General features: G+C 50.9%; 1 protein-coding gene across 50 annotated transcripts in view; it reads left to right on the top strand.

The window, feature by feature from the left end:
• The window catches only part of Celf4 (CUGBP Elav-like family member 4), a 295,048-nt gene that overhangs the window by 69,442 nt on the left and 203,628 nt on the right, over positions 1–21,978 (top strand). For all 50 annotated transcript variants that reach the window (XM_058573881.1, XM_058573879.1, XM_058573880.1 and 47 more), the window contains exon 2: positions 6,655–6,737. In XM_058573881.1, coding sequence (XP_058429864.1) covers positions 6,655–6,737 — 83 coding nt within the window. The remainder of the gene's footprint in view (positions 1–6,654; positions 6,738–21,978) is intronic.

Here is a 21,978-nt window from a genome sequence, read left to right as displayed (position 1 = left end):
GATCCTGAAGGAAGTGCAGACTTGGAGCAGACACCAGTGGAGAAGAAGAGCACGTAAGTGAAGAACCGCTCTGTAGATGCCTCTGCCCTGGAGGCAGGGTGCAGCCGGCTGCTTCAGAGGATGCTGCCCTTGCACACCCAGACCAAGGGGGGCAGAGAGTGGATGAGGGATGGGCGTGGCCTCAGAACACCAGGAGCCTTCTCTCTGGGAGAGCTGGCTGACCTGCTCCCCTTCTCTCTGTCCACCCCAGATGCTGCTTTTTCCTCTCTGCAGATCATTGTATCTGTGTATTAAATCCTACAGGGGGTTCTCAGATACAGCCTGGGGTGAAAACACTAAGGAACAATGCTCTGGGGTAGGTTCCAGATGCCACCAGCAGGTCAGTGAGTGGAGATTTGGGGCAGAGGGGCCTGGTTTCCTGGATCTCCTAAGATCACATCAATCAGGTATGCTTTAAAGTACACATCCTGCTTTGAAGGAGACCCTCGGTAAACATGCTTGCAAGGCCAGGTGACCAATGTGCAATCAGCGCACCTCCTGCACCCCTAGGTCTGGCTGGTGACCTCTTGCTTCTACCTCCTCCCACCCCCCAGATTTCTCCCACTTCCTCCAGGCCAGCCCATTCCAGGGCCTGAAAGATCTGATGTTTTATTAAAGTCCAGATCTTCCTATTCTAAGGCCACCTTCCTCTGGCTAATTCTGTAATTCAATTAGTAGGAAGTCAAGGCCAGGCTGGGGTGGGAGGAGGGAGCGCTTCGCATCGGGAGCCTTCCCTTCCAGGATGATTACACCCCAGGCTTCAGCCCTGTTCAGAGTTGGGCAGGAAATTGTACTTCCTTCACTTCACAATGACAAGGGCCTTTTATCCCTGCACACGGGGGCTTTGTAAATTACTGCCATCTCCGTACAATTAATTCTGCTGCGCTGTGCTTTCCCCCCACGTGGGAGAGGGCCACGCCCACTGTCCCAGGCATCCGCAGTGCCCCTTGCACCATAGTCTACAGGCTGCTAGAGCAGTGTCTGCCACCTCTGCCTAATGCTTCAGCTGATAACGCCCTCTGCCACCCACTCCACCTGCCTCTCCCTGGCTGGATCGTCACCTGCCCTGGCCACATCTACCTCCTCCTCCCTTCCCTACTCTGTCCCACGGTTCTTAATCTCCCCTCAGTGCCCCAATTATGGGTCTCCTTCCCCTCCCTCATGGGTCCTCTTGGTCTCCCAGGCCACTGATGCCTGAGCAGGGAGCTTAGCCTCCACTTGGCCCTAGAGAGATGGAGCATGCTAAATCCACCCTCACAGAGTTGACAGTCTATTCAGAGACACAAGCAGTGCAACTGGCAAATAGAAGGGACAAGTAAATAAGAATGGGAAGCAGGAAAAGGTTAAGTGGCTATATAAGGAAATTTGAGTGCAGGCCTGTGTTCTGCACACACAGTAGAATTGTGTCAGGGGAGAGGCAGGTCCATGGGGAGTTGGGGAGCCTGGGAGTCCACCTGGTGTACAGGGAGGAGGAGGAGCCCAGACAATCAGTGATGGTGGCAGCCCTATAGTGTGACTTCTCTAATTTTGTCATCTCTCTGCCCCCTCCCTGACCCCAAGTAATTGCCAAAGTCCACTTCTGCTCGGACAGGCTGCAGTTCTATTCTGCTCTATCCCATGATTTAGAAGAGGCTGAGATAGAGCACGCTGACTTGTGAGGAGTAGGACACTCAGGTGATGAGGTGGTGCCGGGAAGAACAATTGGAGACACTGGTACAGAGAAGCAGGAACTCCCCCAAGTTTGGGGATGGTGTTGGGAAGGGTGTCCCTTCCATTATGGATTCCATCCCCAAATAGCATCTCCTGGAACTCATGGCCATGGCCTGAAACAATTTACATTTATAGCTTGTTGGGTGGAAAGAATCTGCATCGAACCCCAGAGATCCTCACCCAGTTCAGCTCAGAGGAAGTTTTGGGGTAGAGCCCAGCAGACCCACCAAGGACAGTTCCATTCCCCTCAGGAAGTATTTCCCAGGCACTCAATGCCCAGTCTGTGTCTGTCTCCTCAAAACCAGCTGCGGGTCCCACATTCTGTCAGGTTCACCCACTTATACCACCTTCTTTTTAATCAATTCTCTTCTTTTAGCACAGTTCTCTTTTTCTTCAAAGTTAATTATGCAAGTGATATATGAATACATTCTGGGTCTAAATGTGTCAAACCAAATAAGAAAAGTGAAAGTCAGGGAAGACGTCCCCTTTCCCCACCCCATGCTCCCTGCTTTCAACTCTGGACGACTTCCACACCTTATCCGTTGCGTGTAAATACAGATGCAAGTACATATGGAAGGAGCACAGCAGGCCTCCATGTGTATGTAGCATGGATTATTTTGCAGCTCGTTTTTTCCCATCTGATGATGTAGCTTTCCATGTTCGTACATTCAGGATCGTTTCATCTTTTTAACTGCTGTAGAGTATTCACGGTTTTAAAATAAAACATTCCTTCCCTGAGGGACTTTAGGTGGTTTTCAATTTTCTGCCATTCCAAACAGCCATAGTGGACCCTCTGTGAGGACAAGGACTGTATACTTTAGGATCAAGCTTGGGAGGGACTGACAGGGCTGTAAGATAGGGAGATGCTTCTGTGCCATAAGCCCCTTCTAAGGAAGGATGCTCCCTTCTCCAGTCTCCAAGTTTAAGCCCTGTGGGAACCCCCTCTCACACTGTCTTTGCCACCACCCAGCAACTCCCTGAGAGCATTCTATAATGTCTCTCACCTCCACTATGAGGTCCAAAATGGCTGCAACAAGGCTATCTCTGGGGACACCTCAGTGCATCCTAGGACAGTGACTTTGGTGAATTCCATAGCTTCCAGGCTGAGATGGACTGAACCTTCTTCCCATCTTCACACCTTCTACCTGCACCAGCCCCACAGCTCAGAGACCCCTCCTCAACCCTAAGGAAGAATAGAGAGTCACAGGAGACCAAATCTAGTTGCTCTGGGGGCCTCGGCCCCATTCCCCCTATGCCTGAGAGGCTAGGGATGTCCAGTGGTTGAGGCCTAGTTACCTTTCCTACCATCACCACATTGAGCCCCACCTCAGTCTCTGCCCCAGGCTCACCATCATCTAGGGCACTCTGTGATGTCATGCTCCCCTCATATTGCCTCCTCCCCACCAAAGTGGCCACTCCCCCAGAGCTCTGCTCTCAACCAGGGAGCAGACTGGCCTCTTCCTTCACACATTGGAGTTGGCATTAATAACTGCTTATCCGTATTTGTCTTTCTAAAAGAGCCTTAAGTAAGACAACTAATCTCTCCTGGTGGAATGTCAGACTCACATCTTACTGCTGCAGAGAGGGCTGGAGAAAGACCTGGGGTTTGGGGTTTGCCCAATCTGCCTCTGTATAAGACTGGTTGGTCCCTCCTCACAGAGGGACAGAAGGGAAAAAGGAAGGAGCTTGGCACCCGTCAGTCTGCTTCACAAAGAGGAACTGGGATTTACAGCATGTTCTGCAGAGGTGGTTAATACTCACTGGCTAGTAGGTCTCCCCATGAATTGCTACCTCCATTTTATAGATGAAGAACCTGGGGTTCAGAGAGAGAAATCAGCAAATGGCACATGGCTGTATAGGGCTCCCCTGGACAGGGTCATGCATCAGCCTATTCGTGGGCAACTGAGGATTCAGGGAGACAGACTAAGAATATACCCTGAACTGGAGGTGCCTGAGGAAGTCCACGGGACAAAAACCACTGCAGCAACCTCCCTATCAACCTCCCAGGACCCCTCGGGCCCTGCTGACACTAAGGAATTCCAGCAGGCCTCAGTGTCCACAGAATCTGATCTGTTCTCAGTAGCCCCTGGGTACCATCTGCATCCCCCAACCCACCTATTGCCCTTTGTCCAATCAGCTGAGGTCTTCAGGCATTCAATGCTCTCATCCAATATGTGTGGAGCACTGCTGCTCTTCTGAGCACTGAGAACCAAGCAGGAACAGAATGGGATCCAGTTCCCCACCTCATCCGTGCGTGAGGAGATCAGTGAGCAAATATATATTAACATGTCAGGGAGTGGTGGATGCCCAATAAAAAAGGAAACAGGGCAAGGGGTCATAGGATATGTGTGTACTGGATGTGGGGGTTATGTTAAATGATGAGGTCAAGAGAGGTGACTCCAAGCTGTCGCCTGAGGAAAATTAAAGCGCAAAAGTATGCAGGCAGCAGGGACGGGATGGAGGGTCGTTCTGGACAAAGAGCCTAAGGTAAAGTGTGCCTGGCAGGGCTGAAAAAAAAGGAAGGAAGATCTGGGAGACATAAATTCAGGGGTGGAGATGACAGGAAGGGGTCACACAGGGTTTGGGGTTCCCTGCAAAATCCTAGTACACAATGGAGTTGTGAGCTCTCTCGAAAACTATGGCAGAAATTCCTGGAAGCTAGACAAAAGCAACAGATTCTTTTTTCTCTGGAATCCTTTGCTTGCTATCCTGAACCACAGAAACAATATGGTTCTTTCTTCCTTCTCCTCCTCCCTCCCCTCTTTCTCCTCCTCCTCCTCCTCCTCCTCCTCCTCCTCCTCCTCCTCCTCCTCCTCCCTCTTCCCTCTGCAAACCTGCCCCTGACCTTGTCCCAAGCTGGCTTGCCTGTGTGCAGCTGAAGCAGTGGCTGTCTCTCAGTTGCAGGCAGGAGACAAGGCCAACAAGGGGACGAGGGGACAGGAGAAAAGACGCCCCCGGGAGAGGCAGGCGGCAGCACGAGGGACTATGTCACGGGGGCCTCTGACCGCTATTCATTTCAGTCCCCGTGTCTCCATCAATAACCGTCTGCCAGTGACCAGGGGGGAGGAGGGAGGGGGTGAGGAGGAGGCTGGACGAGGGGAGGGGTGGACTGGGAGACAGGCTCCTTGGCTCTTTCCTCCCAGCCAGGGCAGGAGGGACAGCAGGCACTAGGAACTGAATCTGTCTCTCCGGTTCTCTCCTTCTCTCCTTCTTCCATCACTATATTCCTTTCACACATATTCCATTCCTGCCCCTTCTGAAGGTAGGAGGGGAAGGGAGGCAGGACCAATTTCTACATTTGAAAAGGAAGAAGAGAGATCTGTTGGGAGCCAGTCGGATGGTGGATGAGTCAGGTGCTGCAGAGGATACTGGGAGTCTGGCACCAAGAGGCCAGAGCAAGCCCAGTGACCAGGACTTGTGTAGGCACCAGACTGCCACCACCAGCCTGCAGGCCTCAGGAGAGAAGAACCTGCGCCACTGGGCCTGGCACAGAGCCTGGCACAGAGAGGACACTCAGGAAATAAATGGCCATGAGAAGAACCAAATGGCTGAGTATGGGCGGTCAGAAAAGGAGGTTGCTTGCAAATGGACTATAGCAGTCAAGGAGGGCTGCCTGGAGTAGGCAGAACTTGACCAGATAGGCTGGGACAAGCAAAAATGGGAGGAGAAGGCAAACAGACTAAGCAGACTTTGAGCTCAGGAATGGGAGGCAGGGAGGCTAGAAAAGACAATAAGAGATGGAACAAGGTGGGGTGGCCTTCTTGTACTTAGCCCCCTTCTCTGGGGGTAAGTGTGGCTCTGCAAAGTCTGAAATGACTGATTCCCAGAGGACTCAAGCCTGTTTGAACCAAAGTGGGCTTTTCCATCTTCACCATGACTTCCAGCCTTGCAGGCCTCCCAAGTCACACCCAGCCACAACTACAGGCAGAGAAAGAGTTCTTTGGCACTTGGAGGGGACCCAGAAGGAAACTCCCAGAAGGACTGTGCCATCACCAAACATTGTCTTTGCCTTGTCATGGTGCCTGAAGGGCCAGCATTAAAACATCACCCCTAGAGTTAGCAGATTGCTCTGTCCCATCCAGATTCCCTGGTAAGGAGAAATGGGGTGGCATTGAGTCACTTAATAGGAAAACCAGTCTGGACTTTGGAGGTAATCATCTCAACAGTCTCAGTCCACAGATGGGGAGACTGAGGCCAGAGTGAGCACATGAGGCAGAGCACTAGGGTTACCAGTAAATTAAAGGCAAACATTGTGACCCAGTGGACTGGGTCTCAAAGAGGCCCTCTGTCCGGGATGGATGTGAAGACCCTCACTACAATGTGACAGCAGGAACTGGGGCAAGTGACACAGGATATTCACGGCAGCCCCATTCTTTTTATTAGCACAGCCTGGCCCAGGGTCTTCCTTACAGAAGGGGCCTTTATTTGGAGGCCTGGAGAGTCCCTCATCATCTCTGACAGAGCAGTCACCTGCACTCCTGAGGGGCCAGAGCAAGAATCTATGGTCAAGTGTGGCTAGAGGAGCAGGGGGTGAAAGCTGTCCCTTTAGGGAGGTAGGGGCTGGAGCTGAAACAGAAAGAGCACCCAGAACGGAGCAGGGAGAGGGCAGAGACGCCTGAGGCACCAGGGCACAGGGACCAAGAGAGACCCGTGGGGGAGAGGGGGTGTGGTGAGGGGAGACTCCGCGGCGGGAACAAAATAGAAAAGCAACGGGAGGAACAAGAGGCAGACAGACGGGCACACGGAGAGGCAGGGAAGCTCCGAAGAGGGTGCACACGGGGGAGAAAGAGGTGGGGAGAGCGACCTGGAGCGGGGAGAGGCGGGAGACTGGGGGCGGGCGGCGGGGCGCGTCGGCGGGCCGGGGGCGCCCCACTGACCCTTCTCGGCGCTTGCTTCCCTCCCCAGGCTGCGCTTTCCTCACCTACTGCGAGCGTGAGTCAGCGCTGAAGGCCCAGAGCGCGCTGCACGAGCAGAAGACTCTGCCCGGGGTAAGTGGCGCCCGCCGCGGCGCGAGCGACAACACGCGCCGACAGGGGGCGACTTCGAGAGGCCGGGCTGCGACGCGGCGGGCAGGGAGACCGCGGGCCCCAGAGCCCGCCGCCTGGCTGCTCCCGGGAAGTCGCGCGCCGCGCCGGGGGGAGGGTGCGAGGGCGTGTGGACGCCAGGCTCGGACTCGCGCGGCCGCCGGGGTTCTGGATTCTCCCTGCCCGACGGAAACTGGGAGGGGGGTGCACTTGGCAATGGCCTGGGCACCCGGGAGCGGCTCCGGCGCCCGCGCGGGTGGAGGGGGACGCGGGAGCCGCGCGCCCCAGACCCCGGAGCCCCGAGCCGCCTCCACCCGGCCAGTGGGGCCGAAGTGCGACCCTGCAGGCCGAGCGCGTCCTCCGCCACCGCTGTTCTGGGCCGCGATGGGAGGGGGCGCCTCGCGGCCAAAGCTCGGCGCCGCCGCGAGTGAGATCACCGCGGTTTATTTAAGGAGCCAGCCCTCGTCTTTGATAAACTATCGCGCCTCAGCCCTGGTTTATAGCTTCTGTGCGGGGGAGAGGAGAATTATTTATGGCCCCCCTAACTGGGTGTGATATCAGCCATGGCTATTATCGAGGCTAGTTCATCACCATAAAATAAGAAGTGTTCCTCGGGTCAAGGGTCTGCGCGGTCTCTCCTGTGGGCTCCGAGCGATGGGGGGGGGGGGAGATATACGGCTGCTGAGTATCTAAAGATAAATGGAAAGATGTGTGTTTGTGGGCATAATTTAAAGAATTTATAAATACACGATGTTTAGGCTTATACAATGGACGCCGCAGGGAAGCACGTGTGTTCTCTGTGTATGCACTGCCATGCTCACACATGCATGTTTACATTCTTACCAAGCAACCCGTATGTAAACACACGTTTCCATTTCTGCCCCACAGCGGGAAAGGTTAACCAGGTAGACCCAGAGAGAAAATGCAACCCGGGGCGGAGACAGCCTTCCTTTGCATCCAAGGTCTTTCTTTACCCTTTCAGGGTGGGGAGTGCTGAATTACATGGTCCCTTCCTTCCATTAAGACAGCCTTTGTATTGGATTTTGGTATTTGTGATTGCAAAGCACGGGGCTGAGTCATCTTAATAACATACCCGCGGATGCAAATGTATGGAAATGGAGTGCCGCACAGATTTTGTGTGGAGCCCAGCTCTGGCAGGGTGGCCATTCCCAGTTGGTTTTTTAGTGGCGCGGCTACATGCACATATATTATAGTAATTACTTTCTGGGTGCCCTCTGTAAGATGGCAGAAATATGCTCCACATCGCCCCACGTTATGTGCGAAGCATAAAGCCATATTGTAAGATAATCAAAGGCTTCTGAGAAAGGTTTGTGCTGATTAATAAAGTGTTTATGGTACTTTGTTTGGGGGAGATTGTGATAGATATTTTAGAGCCACCCAAATGGAATAGAAAATACCATATTGTTATAGGAGGCCCTTCATCAGCTTGAGGGAGACTGCTGGGGAGTTCCATGACGGCTGAAAGCTGGAATCAGATGAGGAAACAGAAAGAGAGAAGGTGGAAGGGGGAGGTTTAGGATTTTGAAAGGGGAGAAGCCAGGAACTGGTAGAATTTCAGCCCGGAGTGTGGATTGTTCAGGATCTAACATTAACTTGTGGTTGTTTATTTTACATATAATAGAATAGCTAAATGATGGAGTGTATTAGTTCTTTAATAATTTATAGAAATACTTTGATGTTGCAGTAATTACATTAAAGGTCACATATCAAAGGTAATTTGGTTGAGCAGCTGTGATGGTTTCTCAGAAGCAATCAATATCACTGTCCGTGGTGCTGATTTCACCAAGGGGCCTGCCAGATTAAAGAAGGCTTATTACTAGGCAGAAAGGCCCAGGGGAAATCAGGAGCACATTGGAGTGACGCGCCAGCCCCCCTTCCACCAATAATTAACACTGTTCCCCATAATCTGTGCTAATCCTTCATACTGGGAGATCCAGTGGCATTTTTTTCTGAAATCACAAAGACAAGTTGGGCAAGTTTGAGAGGAAAGGCAAAAAGAAATATGAATGTATGTTGAGAAAGGGGAGGGGTGGAGATAGAAGCCGGTGGCAGGGCTGAAGCATAGCCTAGAGTCCCCACCCGCTGCCTGGAACACCGTCCTTTCTTCAAAGGCTTCTCAGGGAGACTCATAGCCTCAAAAGCCTCATCACACAATTCTCAGGGCAGGCACCAGCCAGCGGGGGGATGGAGGGGAGGTACAGGGAGAAAAGATAGAATTGCAGCTCCAAGTTCTGAGGGCACATTGTCCCCTCACAAACTCACATGCCGACAAATGGGGAAAAAATGAAGAAGTAAAATTATGCTTTAAAGTGGAGTCATTTTGATTCCAGAAAACGCAACTGGCATTATTATTGTTAGTTGGTTCTCTCCTTGGAGATCAGAGAAAGTGTAGCACTAGCAAATGCAGAGATAGAACCAAGCAAAATGTTACTGCCCAACCGAATAATACCTGTTCCTGCTTACTGAGGCTGTGCCCAGGGCTGCCTATTTGGTTGAGGGGAAAGAGGAAGACCTCTTCTTGTCTGGGGTGACCACACTAGGTGCCCTAGCGGACACACTCCACACCTGACTAAGGAGAATGAAATTGAAAAAAGAACCTGGAAAACTGGTAAGCTCAGCAATTCAGGCACTTTTCCAGACTTCAAAATCCATTAAAATCAATCCATTAAAATCAGCCCTCAACTTTCTCACAGAAGAGAGAAAGAGCAGGGAAAGATAGTACAGGTAGTATTTTCTGTTTCCCAGCAAGTTATGGAGCTAGAGTCCTATTTCCAGCAAGAAAAAGAATCTCATTGTTGTCATGCACACAAGTACACACACCATCACTACCAACAACAACTGTGAAGCAATGGACATAGACCTGAAGATGCCCCTAACATGGGCAATCATCTGGGGACTAAAGAGGGGCACTGACATTCATTTCTCATGGGATAGTGGAAGCTAAGGAGCAAGACCATAGTGGCTGGTCTTATAAATCAGAGGTCAGTTTCCTTGGGACTCAGCCTAATCAAAGCTGTTTCAATGGCTGATGGAGTCATCCTGGACCAGCATCACAAATGGATTATTAATTTTTAGTTTTGCTTGATTTTAGTAGGATGAGATCACTAAAGCGTGACGCTTCATTAGGGTCCTTTTGGGCATGGCCTTCTGCCAGAATCTAGGCAGGTGGATTCCACTTTTTCTAACCCCACCCCCATACACACTTTCAATATCTCCTTGTCTCCTAGTCTTCTGGCCCCCTGTAATACATTCCCTTCTGTTTTCAGTGTTTGTACCACTATTGAAGGGGTAGGGTCAACATGGAGCAATTGTGGAGCTAAGTCCATCAGCAAGTCTTTGCTGAGTGTGTATCAGGCATTGTGCTGTGGCCCATAGGAAGCAGAGGTCAAAGCACACCCCCCTTCCCTTTTGCATTTACCACACATCATCAAGTCGGGACAGAAGCCACACACAAACAAATATAACTAACCGTATAAGGTAGCGGGTGTTTAAAAATAGATAATGTGGACAATTGCTCAATGATCACAATTAATACTGTTCAGCACTTATTATGTGACTGGTATGAAGCCAAGCACGTTACCTCCATTGCCACATTTTATCTTCTCAATCACCTTTGAGGAAGATATGAGTCTTCCCAACAGATGAGGAGACCGAGGTTTGCCCAAGGTTTGCGCAATTGATTAATAGCACTGGTCTGCTAGCATCACCCAGGATACCCATCTCAGTTAGCATCACTAGTGATCTGAGGAGTTTAGCAGGGACCGAGGTGACTACAGAGTACAGGAATTGCTGAGCTTTCCCTCAGGACATGGGCAGGTGGGAATAGAAAGCTGGGAGTAAAACGAGTATGTCAGATGAGAGACCTGAGAAACCGCTCAGGGATGGGCATGCGCTCAGGCAAGGAGCCCTGCACTGGCCTGCCCACCTGAGCCAGAGGTGTGCTGGGCAGCAGAAGCCTGCTTGCTCTGAGAGCTACCTGGGGCCCAGTGTGTACCGGAGACCTTGTGGAAGGACTGTGCTCCTTAAAAATACAGCCCTGATGCTTAGTTCAGCTCCTCTAGCTTTGGGGACTTATCAGGGAGTTGTCTTCCAGGAAAAGCCCATCTGTTTCCAAAGTTGGGAATACAGGGCCGGCCTCAGGGGGGAGGCTCTGACTAGAGAAAACCAGAAGATATGACAAGTGGTGGCAACACTTTGCTCCTTTGGCAGCAGAAAGGTCTCTGCACCAGGGCTGGCAAGGGGAGAGCTGGGTCCAGTTAGCAGGAGGCCTGGAAATGGTGAGAGGCAGGCTGGCTGGGGAGGGGAGCTGTATCTGCTTGGTAAACATTAAAGTTCCAATTCACTAGTTAAAGATTGGCTTTCGTGTCCTCACTCTAGCAACCCTAGAATACAAAGCAAACTAACACCGTCCTCCCCACTGCCTCCCACACCCACCCCTCAAATCAGCCCAGCAGACTTGCAGTGTCCCTGCCATCACGATTCCCGACTGACTCAGGTCACCACAACTCAAGGTGGGTCATTTCCATGGAAATTCAGTGCATGCTTCTTTGAGTTTACCAGGAAAGATGTTAAAATTCAAAATTTAAAAAAAAAAAAAGCTCAATTGAATTCCTAGCACCCCCCACCCCTGTCTCAGGGTGTCTCTTCTGTCGTTCTCCTTTCTTCTCACTTTCCTTTGCCTTAATCCCGTTTTCTCCTCTTTCTCTTTCTCTTTTTCCTCTTTCTTCCTTTTCTGCCTGTTTCCTCTTCTCCTCTCTCTTATGGACATTTTCCTCTCCCTCATTTTCTCTCTTGTTTTGAATCTTCCCCCCGCCCCCCGCTTTCTTCCTTCTCGCTGTCTCTCCTATCTCCTCCCCACTTCCTCCTTCCCCCTCTTTCTTGCCCACCCCTCCTTTACCTTGACACCCATAGGGTACTCTAGTGGGACCTTTCCTAGCCTTCAGGGCTTCCCTGACAAGGCCCATCTCCTTCCCTGACAGCCCTGCCATTGAAAGATCCATCTAATTTTATGTACAACTGTAAAGATGAATGATAAGTAGAAAGCATGCAGGCAAGAACAAGATGAATAAATTATAAAGGGCAAATGATGACAAGACAGGGGTCCCCAGAGACAGTGATATGATAACAGAAACTAAAGACGAATTTATGATGGATGTAGTTAGCATGTACGGAGGCTGTTAATTCTTCAGGGTAGTTTTACAACTTCCAGTGATTGGCTCAATCAAAGCGTTTCATTTTAGAAATGTGATGTATTTCCACTTGTCTGTCCTGTTGGGTTTGTCTCTGTACAGTGAGACTGGGTCTTGTCAGCATCTGCATGGAGTCTCCCAGTTCCCGCCTCCCTCTGTGTTTCTGCTTGAGATCATGAGGTCACAGCTAGCTCCACATAGTCCCCCCCCCCCCCGGGTTGCCCAGTCCTACTGTCCTTGCCAAGTATTAGTTATGGGAGTGTTGCAACAAAGTACCACCAACTAGGTGGCTGAAATTTATTGTCTCACAGTTCTGGGAGTTCAGAATCCCAAATCAAGATGTCAGCAAGTCTGTTTTTTTTCTGAAGGCTGTGAGAAAGAATCTGTTCCATGCCCCTCTCCTGGCTTCTGGGAGCCTTGGACATTCGCTGGTTATAAATGGTCTTTTCTCTGTTTCCTCATGTTATCTTCGCTGCATACATTGTCTATTCCTGGTTCCAAACTTTCCTTCTCTAAAGACACCAGTCCTATTGGATTAGAGCCCACTCTAATGACTTCATCTTAACTCAATCATTTGCAAAGACCTTATTTCTATAAGGTCTCATTCACAAGTACTAGAGGTTAGGACTTCAACATCTTTTTGCAGGGGACAAACCCATAAAGCTGAGAATTCAGTGTTATTCAACCCATAACACTGAGAACTGACTCTTCCATGATAGGAGAAAAGAGTTCTTCCAGGGCATTTTGAATCATGGGTGGGGGAGGGTGTCCCACCAGCCCTTTCTCTGTGATTCCCACCTGGTCTCATGCTTTTTTTCATTCTCTCTTGAGAAAATAAGTGACATACAGTTTTTCTTTCCCATATTCCCTAAAAAAGAAATATCCACCTGTCCTGTAGGGGAGGGGATATTTATACCCTCAAGGACATTTGATATTGTCTGGAAATGCTACTGGTACCTAGTGAGGACAGGCCAGGGATGCTGCTAAATTGCCTATGGTGCACAGAACATTGTCCCCAACAATGATCTGACCCCAACCATCAATAGTGTTAAGGTATCGAACCCTGTATTCAGGCCAAGAATGGGGTGGAAGGCAGGACAGAGAGGCCCCAGAACAGAACGTTCCCTATTCCTCACTAGTTCTCATTCATTTTGGGGACAAGCACAAGGGTCTCTAGGGCATGGGGGGTAGGAGGTGTGGCCACACATTTAGATGGTGGGGGTGCAGAGGGAGTTACGAGTGGTAGAGAGCAGCAGCAGAGGGAAAAGGCACTTTCAAGCAAGAAAGCTCATTTCTGGCTGCCACTCACACCCTCCTATCTCCATCTGCAGGGCAGATTTGGCCCAAGGGCCACCAGCTTCAGCACCAACCCCAGCTCACTTCTCTCTTCTGACTCACTGGAATCTGTGATCTGAGTGGCATGAGTTGGGGATTTGTTCATGACAGAACTGGGACCAGAATATTTGCTTCCTCCAGTGCCACGTGGGGGATGCCCCAGCCCTTCCCCCTTTGGAAGAGCCCTGGCCCCCACAGGTCTGCCAGGCTTGTGTCCTGCCCAGGCTTCCCAATCCAGCAGCTCAGCTCTCCACCATATGACACAGGCCTGGGCCATTATCCAGAAGGGAGCACCAGGGGTCCTGGAGGGAGGGCCAAAGGGTTTTAGATCCAGAGGCAGGGCCAGCTGGGCAGAGGGGATGCAGCTGTGGCACCCACGGATCTTGTCTTTCCTTCTCCACACAGGCCGGCCACTCTAGCCCCAGGACCCGCTATTTCTACTTTGCTCCCCTCCCCCAGAGACATCTTGAAGTCTTCCTTCTCCCCTGGGGCTTTGCCCACACTGTCCCTAACTACTTTCTTCTTCTTGGCCTTGTCCACACTGACTGAGGAGGTGTTCATTAGTCAAATGAGTGACTCTTGACTCCTGTAGGGACCCGTCTTCTCTGTGATCCTCACAACACAGCCCAGGCCTGGCCATGGCCTATACTCAGCAAGGCTCCCTAACATATTTATCTGAAAGAATCAGAGAACCCCAGTGTCCACAGTCAGGTACATGAAAGAAAGAAATAGCAAGACAGCGCCCAAGCTAGTGGACCCAGCCTGGCTGGGTGTGAGAGTCCAGACTGCCAGAGCAGGCCCTGTGGCCCCACTCGACTCCGCTCAACTCAGACTCTCCCTGAAGCCACCCTCTGGGCTAGGAAGGAGGCAGTGGGCCCGATTCCCCCTGGAGTCCTTCTAGCTTCGACATACTTTATATTACTAAGAATAATAGAATTGGCATCACTCACATTACTTCAGATGACAGGGAGATGAGGGGACAGTGGGAGAATGAGCCTGATTGTGTCTCCTGCTCTCCACTGCCTGACGCCATTGGTGACAAGTGTAATAAAGAGGGTCAAATTGTCCCTCCCTGAGGCATGCCAGCCACACTGCCGCCTCAGGGCTGAGGCCAGACTTCTGGCGTCAAGCCCACCCCTGCCCCCTGCTCAGCTCTCTTCCTAGGGACACCAGACAGGCATCTCACCTCTTTGTGCAGTGCTGGCCCCTGAGTGGTTGGGTCCCAGTCACCATGGGAATCGGCCCAGCACCATGTGCAGTAACCTGTAATTTACAAGGCAGAGTGTCAGGCATGGAACATAAATGAATAAGACACAGCCAGTTGAGGAAGGAGCTTGTCATCGGGTTGGGGAGGCAAGTGTGACGACAACTCATGACAGAAGAACCTTGATGGGAAGTGCCTAGGATTCTAATGAGACAAAGCAGGGTGCACTGGGGGCTGCCCAGCCACCCAGCTGATGCATTCCACGTAGGATGGCCAAGGTGATCCTTGTGAGATAAAGCTCCCACCTGAAAATTCTTCAGCCAGTGCAGACCTTCTCCTGGCCACAATCCTCCAGAACCATGGTGCTCTTGTCCAATGTCACTTCTTTTGGATGAACTCTGCCCCCTAGGGAGCTTTCCAGTCCCCAGGAGCATCCTGAACCACCCTGTGCTCCCCAAGCTGCTCTGTTAACTGTAGATTTTGCTTTGAGTCTCGGACCCCAATGCTTCACCTGTTCCTGTGCTGAGAACTGGAACTGTTCAGAGCAAGACGGGTGGACAGGTGTCAGGCAGCCTTCTCTCTGCTGAGTGACATCACTGCCCTTAGCACCTCCCAGGGGCATCCTAGCAGGTCTCATTCTCTCAGTTCCTTCTCCATCCAGATCACCTCCAGGCATCCCTGGAGAATTTCCAGTTTTGCACACCTACCGGGGGGTTCATTTGAAAAGAGAAGAAGACCTCACTTAGTGGTCATGAATGTGTGAAGGAATTCTGGGTGGAGGTGCTTTGGCCTGGGTAGCTGCAGCTGGCGCAGGTGTGAGTGTGGGCGTGCATGGAAGGTGTGCATCCCCAGGAGAGGGAGCCTGAGGTTACAGTGAAGGCCATGCCTGCATGAGTCTATGTGAGGCTATTAAAGGACTTCTTGACCTTTTGCAAGAAAGCAAGACTAACAGAATGTCTGTGTGAGTTGCGGCTCCCAGACTGATGTGTTTTAGAATTGGCGGGGTTTCTTCTGGAGAGCATGTGCGTGGGCCGGCACAGGGCCAGATGTCTGTGTTGTTGACCAGTGGGGTTCTGGAACTGTGGGCTGTCATTTATCATCAAAGATGAGGAACCCTGGGTGATGATGGCAAAAGACAGTATTGTTCTTTATTCTTCAATTTCTTATGAAAAGAGTTGTTGTAAAGAGAAAAGTCCCAGAGTTCTAAAGGATGAGGTCTCTCTAGGGTGCCCCAAGTTTATTGTGCCTCAATTGCATGTGGCCATCCAAGGCACTTATGGTATGTCTTCATATGACCACGAGGGGGCGCCATAAAGGTAGCTTCCTCTCCTGGCAGCTGAATGGACATAAGGCAGATGTGTTGAAGGTGTTCCTCTTATCCAGCTCTGTGCCCAGCACAGCGCAGAAGAAACATCTGACCCTTCAAACACTGGCCAACTGCACAGAGGGCACCAACCTGCTGGATGACTTGGGTGTGAGCTTTCTCATTTTCTAGTGGAAATCATATGCTATATGGATTGCTATAAACAAGCCAAGTGTGATTTTTAGTAACAAAACAATGATGTGAGTGACCTCCATGGTTCTTCACCACAATAAAAGCCTGTGACTATTAATTCATGTACAAAATAATTAGATAATAATGAAAATGTAAAATGGCTCAGATGCCGCTAAATTGCCTATAGTGCACAGAACAGTGTCCCCAACAATGCTCAAATATGCATCTTGGACTATATGTCCCATTGCAATTCAGAGACAGGAGATGCTTGTGGATTGTAATGACCAGAAGGGAGGATAGAATTCTGCTGTGTGTATGAGGGACAAAGGGTTGGAAACATAGTGTGTTTGTCAGTTTTCCATCACTATAATAAAATTCCTAAGATAATTAACTTATAAAGAGAAAAGGGTTTTTTTAGCTCATAGTTTTAGAGGTTCCAGCATGTGAACAATTGGCCCCACTGTTTTGGGGCCTGTAGTGAAACCAGCACATCATGCCAGGCAGGGCAAAACCGCTTACATCATAAGCCAGGGAGCAAAAATAAATAGAAGAAGGGACTCACAATCCAGTTAAGGGCATGCCTCTAATGACCTGAAATCCTCCCATAAGCCCATCTCCTAAAGCTTCACCACCTCTCCATGGAGCCACATTGAAGACCAAGTCTTTAGCGCATGGTCCTTTGAGGGTCAGTCAATATTTAAATTAAAGTAGGTTGTAAGAGGAAGAAGACCTTGGGGAGCCAGGAAAACCTGAATGTTTCTTCTGGACTCAGGGATGAAAACCAGGAGAGTGCTTGGAGAATAAGGACACCTCTCTTACACTACTGTGCTTCAGAACCTCCAGTCCCTTACAGTCTACATGTGCCAGTCAACTCCCATCAGGTCAGTCATCCCCAAAATCCTTCACACAATAGGTGTGGCTTCTGTCCAGAAAGTCCCCAGCTTCCTTCTCCCAGGAATGGCTCTGCCTCCTCCTGCTCACCCACCAGAATCTCCCCAGAGCTTTAGGACCCAGCCCGTGCTCCTGCCTTCCTCTGCAAAGCTCTCCCAGTCTATCCTCTATTGCACCCTTCTCCCTCTCGTCTCAGCCTTGACAAGTGCACCCTGGCCAAAGTGTGGACCTTGGGCCAGTGCATGCGCTTCCTCAGGACCCTGTTCAAAATGCAGAGTCTTGGGAGTCACTTCAAATGGTCTGAGTCACATCACCCAGACTGTACCCACTGCACTGAACAAGATTGCTAGGGTATCTAGCGTTTACCAGCCTAACTTTAGGCACTAGAGGATGTTGCCTTAGTTTGAGCGCCCCAGAAGCTGACTCCAGGCAAGCATTTGAATGCAAGTGGTGCTTGCCCAAATGGGCTTTGGGCAGTGACCCCAGGAAACACAGTCAATAGTGAGAAGTGAGACAGGGAGGAGAAGAAATCAATAAAGGGCATGTTATCAGTCACAGCAGCTTCTACTATGAGAGGAGCTTAACCCCACTGGGGACTCCAGAACCAGTGTCAGGCACACTCCTCAGAGTCATGCCACTCAGGGTCCAGGGAGCTGGGGTATTGATACACCAATTCCCACCAGGCTTTGGCTGAGCATGTACCCACGGATCATTAACTACCCAGCTCCTCTGGCTTGCCTCACGGGTGGGCAAAATTAGCTCCACGTTCATAGAAAGTCCTGGAGCCAGAAGTGTGAGTACTGGCAGCTGGAAGTCAGGCCACTGTCACTGAGGTGGGGAGGGCAAGAGAGGTCATGGGCAAGACACTGCCTGCCTCTGTTGGTGATCAAATCTAGCACCATTCTCCCCAAAATGGGAGGATAGATAAAAGAATTCTGCCTCTCTAACCATTGACAGTTGCCATTCACCAAGAGCCAGACACTGCACAAATATTATCTCACTTAATACACTGTCACACGGGTACTCTCAGCTAAGCATTATCTGTGCTGTTGTACAGAAGAGGTAGTTGAAGCACAGGGGCTTACGCAAGGCCATGAAGCCCAGGAGAGTCTGGTGCGGAGCCCACTCTCCTTCCACCACCCTAGAGGACAACCTAGGAAGCCACAGCTGCAGAAGGGTAAGAACAGTGTTATCGTGCTGGGTAATGACTCCACACGTGTCCACAAACCTGACCTGTCCTTGGATTGCAGAAGTATTGTTGCAATTGAACCAATTTCAGCCACAGCTCTACCTGAAGCCTTACTGACTGTGTGTCTTGGGAAGACCTTGGGAAGGCATGGGGCTGTCCTGTGTTACCCTCTCTGAATTTCAGTTTCAGTGACTACCCTATTGGTTAAAAATACATTTGGCAGCCGGAGTGCAGTGGTGCATGCCTGTAATGCCAGTGGCTTGGGAGGCTGAGGTGGGAGGATGGTGAGTTCAAAGCCAGCCTCAGCAAAAAGCAAGGCACTAAGCAACTCAGTGAGACCCTGTCACTAAATAAAATATAAAATAAGGCTGGGGATGTGGCTCAGTGGTCGAGTGCCCCTGAGATCAATCCCCAGTACCCTCCACAACCAAAAAAAAAAAAAAAACACTTTGGCTGCAATAGCATCAACAAATGGAGCTTGGTTTTCTTTGCATATCATAGCATCTAGGGTCTGGTGTTGGTTCAGCAGCATAATAATGTCAGGGTCAGAGTCTTTCCCTCATGGTTAGAAAGTGGTTTCTCTAGCCTCATGTATCACAACTCCAGTCAAGCAGGGTGGGTCCAGCTAACCTCTGTCCCTTTTATCAAGAATGTGAATAATTTCCCAGAGATGCCCTCCCCAGTAGACATCTATGTATGTCTTGTTTGCCAGAAGTATGTCACAGGGCCATCCTAGCCGTAAGATAGACTGGAAAAGGGAATGTATTCCCAAAGACTAGGCACACATCTGCCATGAACAAAACTGTGCTTCTGTTGGTAAAAGAGAAGAGGAGATGGGTACCACAGGTAGTAAACTGTACACTCTGTCTCCAGCCTGATAGAGACAGTCAAGGGTACACTAGAGCAAGCTAGGCTAGGCGGAATAGCAGCCCCACCCATACCCAGGACAAGTGCACCTGCACTCAGACTACCTTCAAGGCTTGCGGGAGGAGCCTGAGGCTGGAGAGAATAGTCTCAGATTCGTTCCAGAGGTGCCTCTCCCACACAGCACTGCTCACTCAGCATGTGTATCCCAACCACTGACACGGTTTCTAATTCCATGGATCTCGTGATAGGGAGGGAATAGCACGTCAGCCCCTTAGACACCATATTTGTCCCATCTATATCTTTTTTTGCAGTACCAGAGATTGAACCCAGGGACACTCTACCAGCCCTTTTTATTTTTTATTTTGAGACAGGATCCCATAAAAATGTTGAGGCTGCCATCAAACTTGCCATCCTCCTGCCTCCTGCCTCGGCCTCCCCAGTTTACAGTCGTGCACTGCCACTCCAGGCCTATCTCTACCTTTCTTGAACTGTGTGTTCTTCTGCTCCTCTGCATGTGGCTTAGATATCAAAGGCCGACAAGCCAACAGACACTGTCCCCACATTACAGGCATTCCCCAGGCACTTCATCATTCCCACCCTTTGGGCTGATGGTTGTGCTGGTGGGCACACACTCTCCAAATGTGGGTCATCCTGCTTCCAGGGCCAGGAAGTGGTGACAACCTTATATTTTGGAAATGGACACAGCCTCTTCTGGGCTGTGGTAAGGGATGTGGAGTGAGGCACACAGCACACCTGTGCCAGCCCTGCCTGAGAAACCAGCCTCAACTCTCCTGGTGAGCTTCATGCAAATGGCCCAGGAGCTGGGGTGGAAGAGCAGAGAGTCATGGGCTGTCCTGTGTTGCCCTCAGCCCCTGAGGCCCTTCCTCTGGTCATTTTCTGCACCATGAAGAAGGCCTGCTCATGCTCAACTGTCCCCATCCTCAAGGGGCATGTGCTGTCCCAGGATGCAGTGAGCTTTTGGTCACAGGTGTGCTGAAGCACAGTCCCAGTCACCTGTGCAGGTAGAGCAATGCAGGCAATTACCACACTAGACCAGTCCTGGGAAATAAGCCAAGGTCCCATTATTTCACCCAAGTTTGATTTGCTTTTCTATCATAAAGCCCCCTCTGTGCTGGCCTCACTTCTCAGCCCCAGTCAAAGCCAGAGGTCCCACATTCCCTAGCCTCCTTCTCAGAGGCATGATGGTCACTCCACCCTTACCACTGTCTTCCTTCTCAGAGAACAATAAGGACCCTCAGGTCAAAACCCCATCCATGCCGCTGGGTGGGCTCAGGCCTTGATTTGGTCAATCTGCTTCCAATCCCAGCTCTGCCACTCCTTGCTGTGTGACCTTGGGATGGTCATTTCATTTCTTTGTGCCTCAGTATCCTTTTCTCGGCCCTGGGATGCAAGTGGTGCTTTCACACAGGGGTCGCTTATGGATCACACACAGTGACGTCTGCAAAGCCCTGGACACCCTGCTTGCATGTAGGAAACAGTATCGGTCTCTCTGCTGCTGCCACTATTGCTGCTTTGAATCTGTCTCCCCACAGGGGAGCGAGTCTCCCCACCTGTCCCTTTCTGGCCCATCCCTGCCCCCTGACTTCCTAGGTCTGGAGGACAGCTGACCTCACTTCCCAGCTGCATAACAGTGCACAGGGCTGGCCAGCCACTGAATGGGAGCCAGTTATAGGAGACAGGAGCATCCGTAGAGACCCCGGGACCTATCCCTGCCAAGCCCAGCTGTTTAAAGATGGTTCAAGATCATTCCCTTTGTGCCCCAAGGAAAGCTGTTAGTTATGTCTATTCTAATGGTTTGCACGAGCCTCACAGGGGACCTACGTTCTCCCTCTGTGCTCTTCACTCCCCATCTCTCACCCCCATAAAGGGTAGCACCCCTGGAAGCTGCATGAGGGAGCCCCAAAGCTTGAAAACCCTAGCCAGTGAGAGCAAGAATAAGATCACATCCCAGATCCCCATGTTTTTTTGAAAAAAAAAAAAAAAAAAACGGTCCGGAGACCCTTCAAGGCAGGGAGACAGAGGCTCTGAAATGAATATGCATTCAGCCTCTCCCAGCCGCCCTGACAGCTGGCATCCGACAGCTGTAACTGCTCAGAGCCTGAGAGAAGGTTTTTAATTCAATTCGGTGTTTCCTGAGCACCCACCAGGAGCATGGCCCTGCACTAGGTGCTGCTTGGCAGGTGGAAGTGAGGAGAGGTCAAGGACCCTGCTGCCCCTTGGGCTTCCCTCTTGAAGAGGAGAAAAGGTGTACATGCCAAACAATTAGAGGACAGCCTATTGAGACTCTGGGCTGAAATCTGGAGCTCACGTAGCTCGAGAGCGCTGCAAGGTGGCTGCTATTTATGAATGCCCTCCATGAGCCACATTGTGCCGGGCATTGGGGCAGTGCCCCCAGGGATAGGCAGGGTGTGGTGGATGAGAGGAACTGAGACTGCATGCCAAGGAGGTGACAGATGAGCAAAGAAAAGGAAGAGGGAGGAGAGGGTGTGGGGAGGCTGGGGTTCATGAGGCCAGGGATTAGGGGTCATGAGTCGTGGATGGGTTGGGGCCCATTTGAGGAGGGCATGAAATGTTCCACTGAGGAATTTGGTCACTTTCTGAATAGGAGAGTGACTGCCTGACCGTAGCATACAGCACATGTGGAGGGTGAGGCCTGAGCAGACCAATGAGGAGCTGGGCACCAAGAGCAGCCTCAGCGGGCAGACACGGCAAGTTGGAAGTGTACCTGGTAGAGGTGCCCCCTGGGGTCCTGGGCAAGTCCTGCTGGCAGAGGATTGAGGAGAAACTTGACTTTTTCTATGTCCCTGAAGCTGATGAGGGAACTTGGCATTCCCCTGATTACTTGGAGGGCTTTTCCTACCCAGCGAAGAAAGTCTCTTCAGGGCAGGACACAGGGAGCAGGGCAAGCCACACGGTGCTGGAGAGGTTCCTAAGCCACCTCATTACTGCACATCAGAGTTTCTTGGACATTCAGATTTATGGTAAATGCAAAA

Source organism: Marmota monax, unplaced genomic scaffold, assembly GCF_021218885.2.
Source record: "Marmota monax isolate L192 unplaced genomic scaffold, Marmota_monax_Labrador192_F-V1.1 WCK01_AAM20220418_F8-fsc00031, whole genome shotgun sequence".
Taxonomy (NCBI): Eukaryota; Metazoa; Chordata; class Mammalia; order Rodentia; family Sciuridae; genus Marmota; species Marmota monax.
Note: the sequence above shows the minus strand (reverse complement) of the source record. Positions and strands in the feature narration are given on the sequence as shown.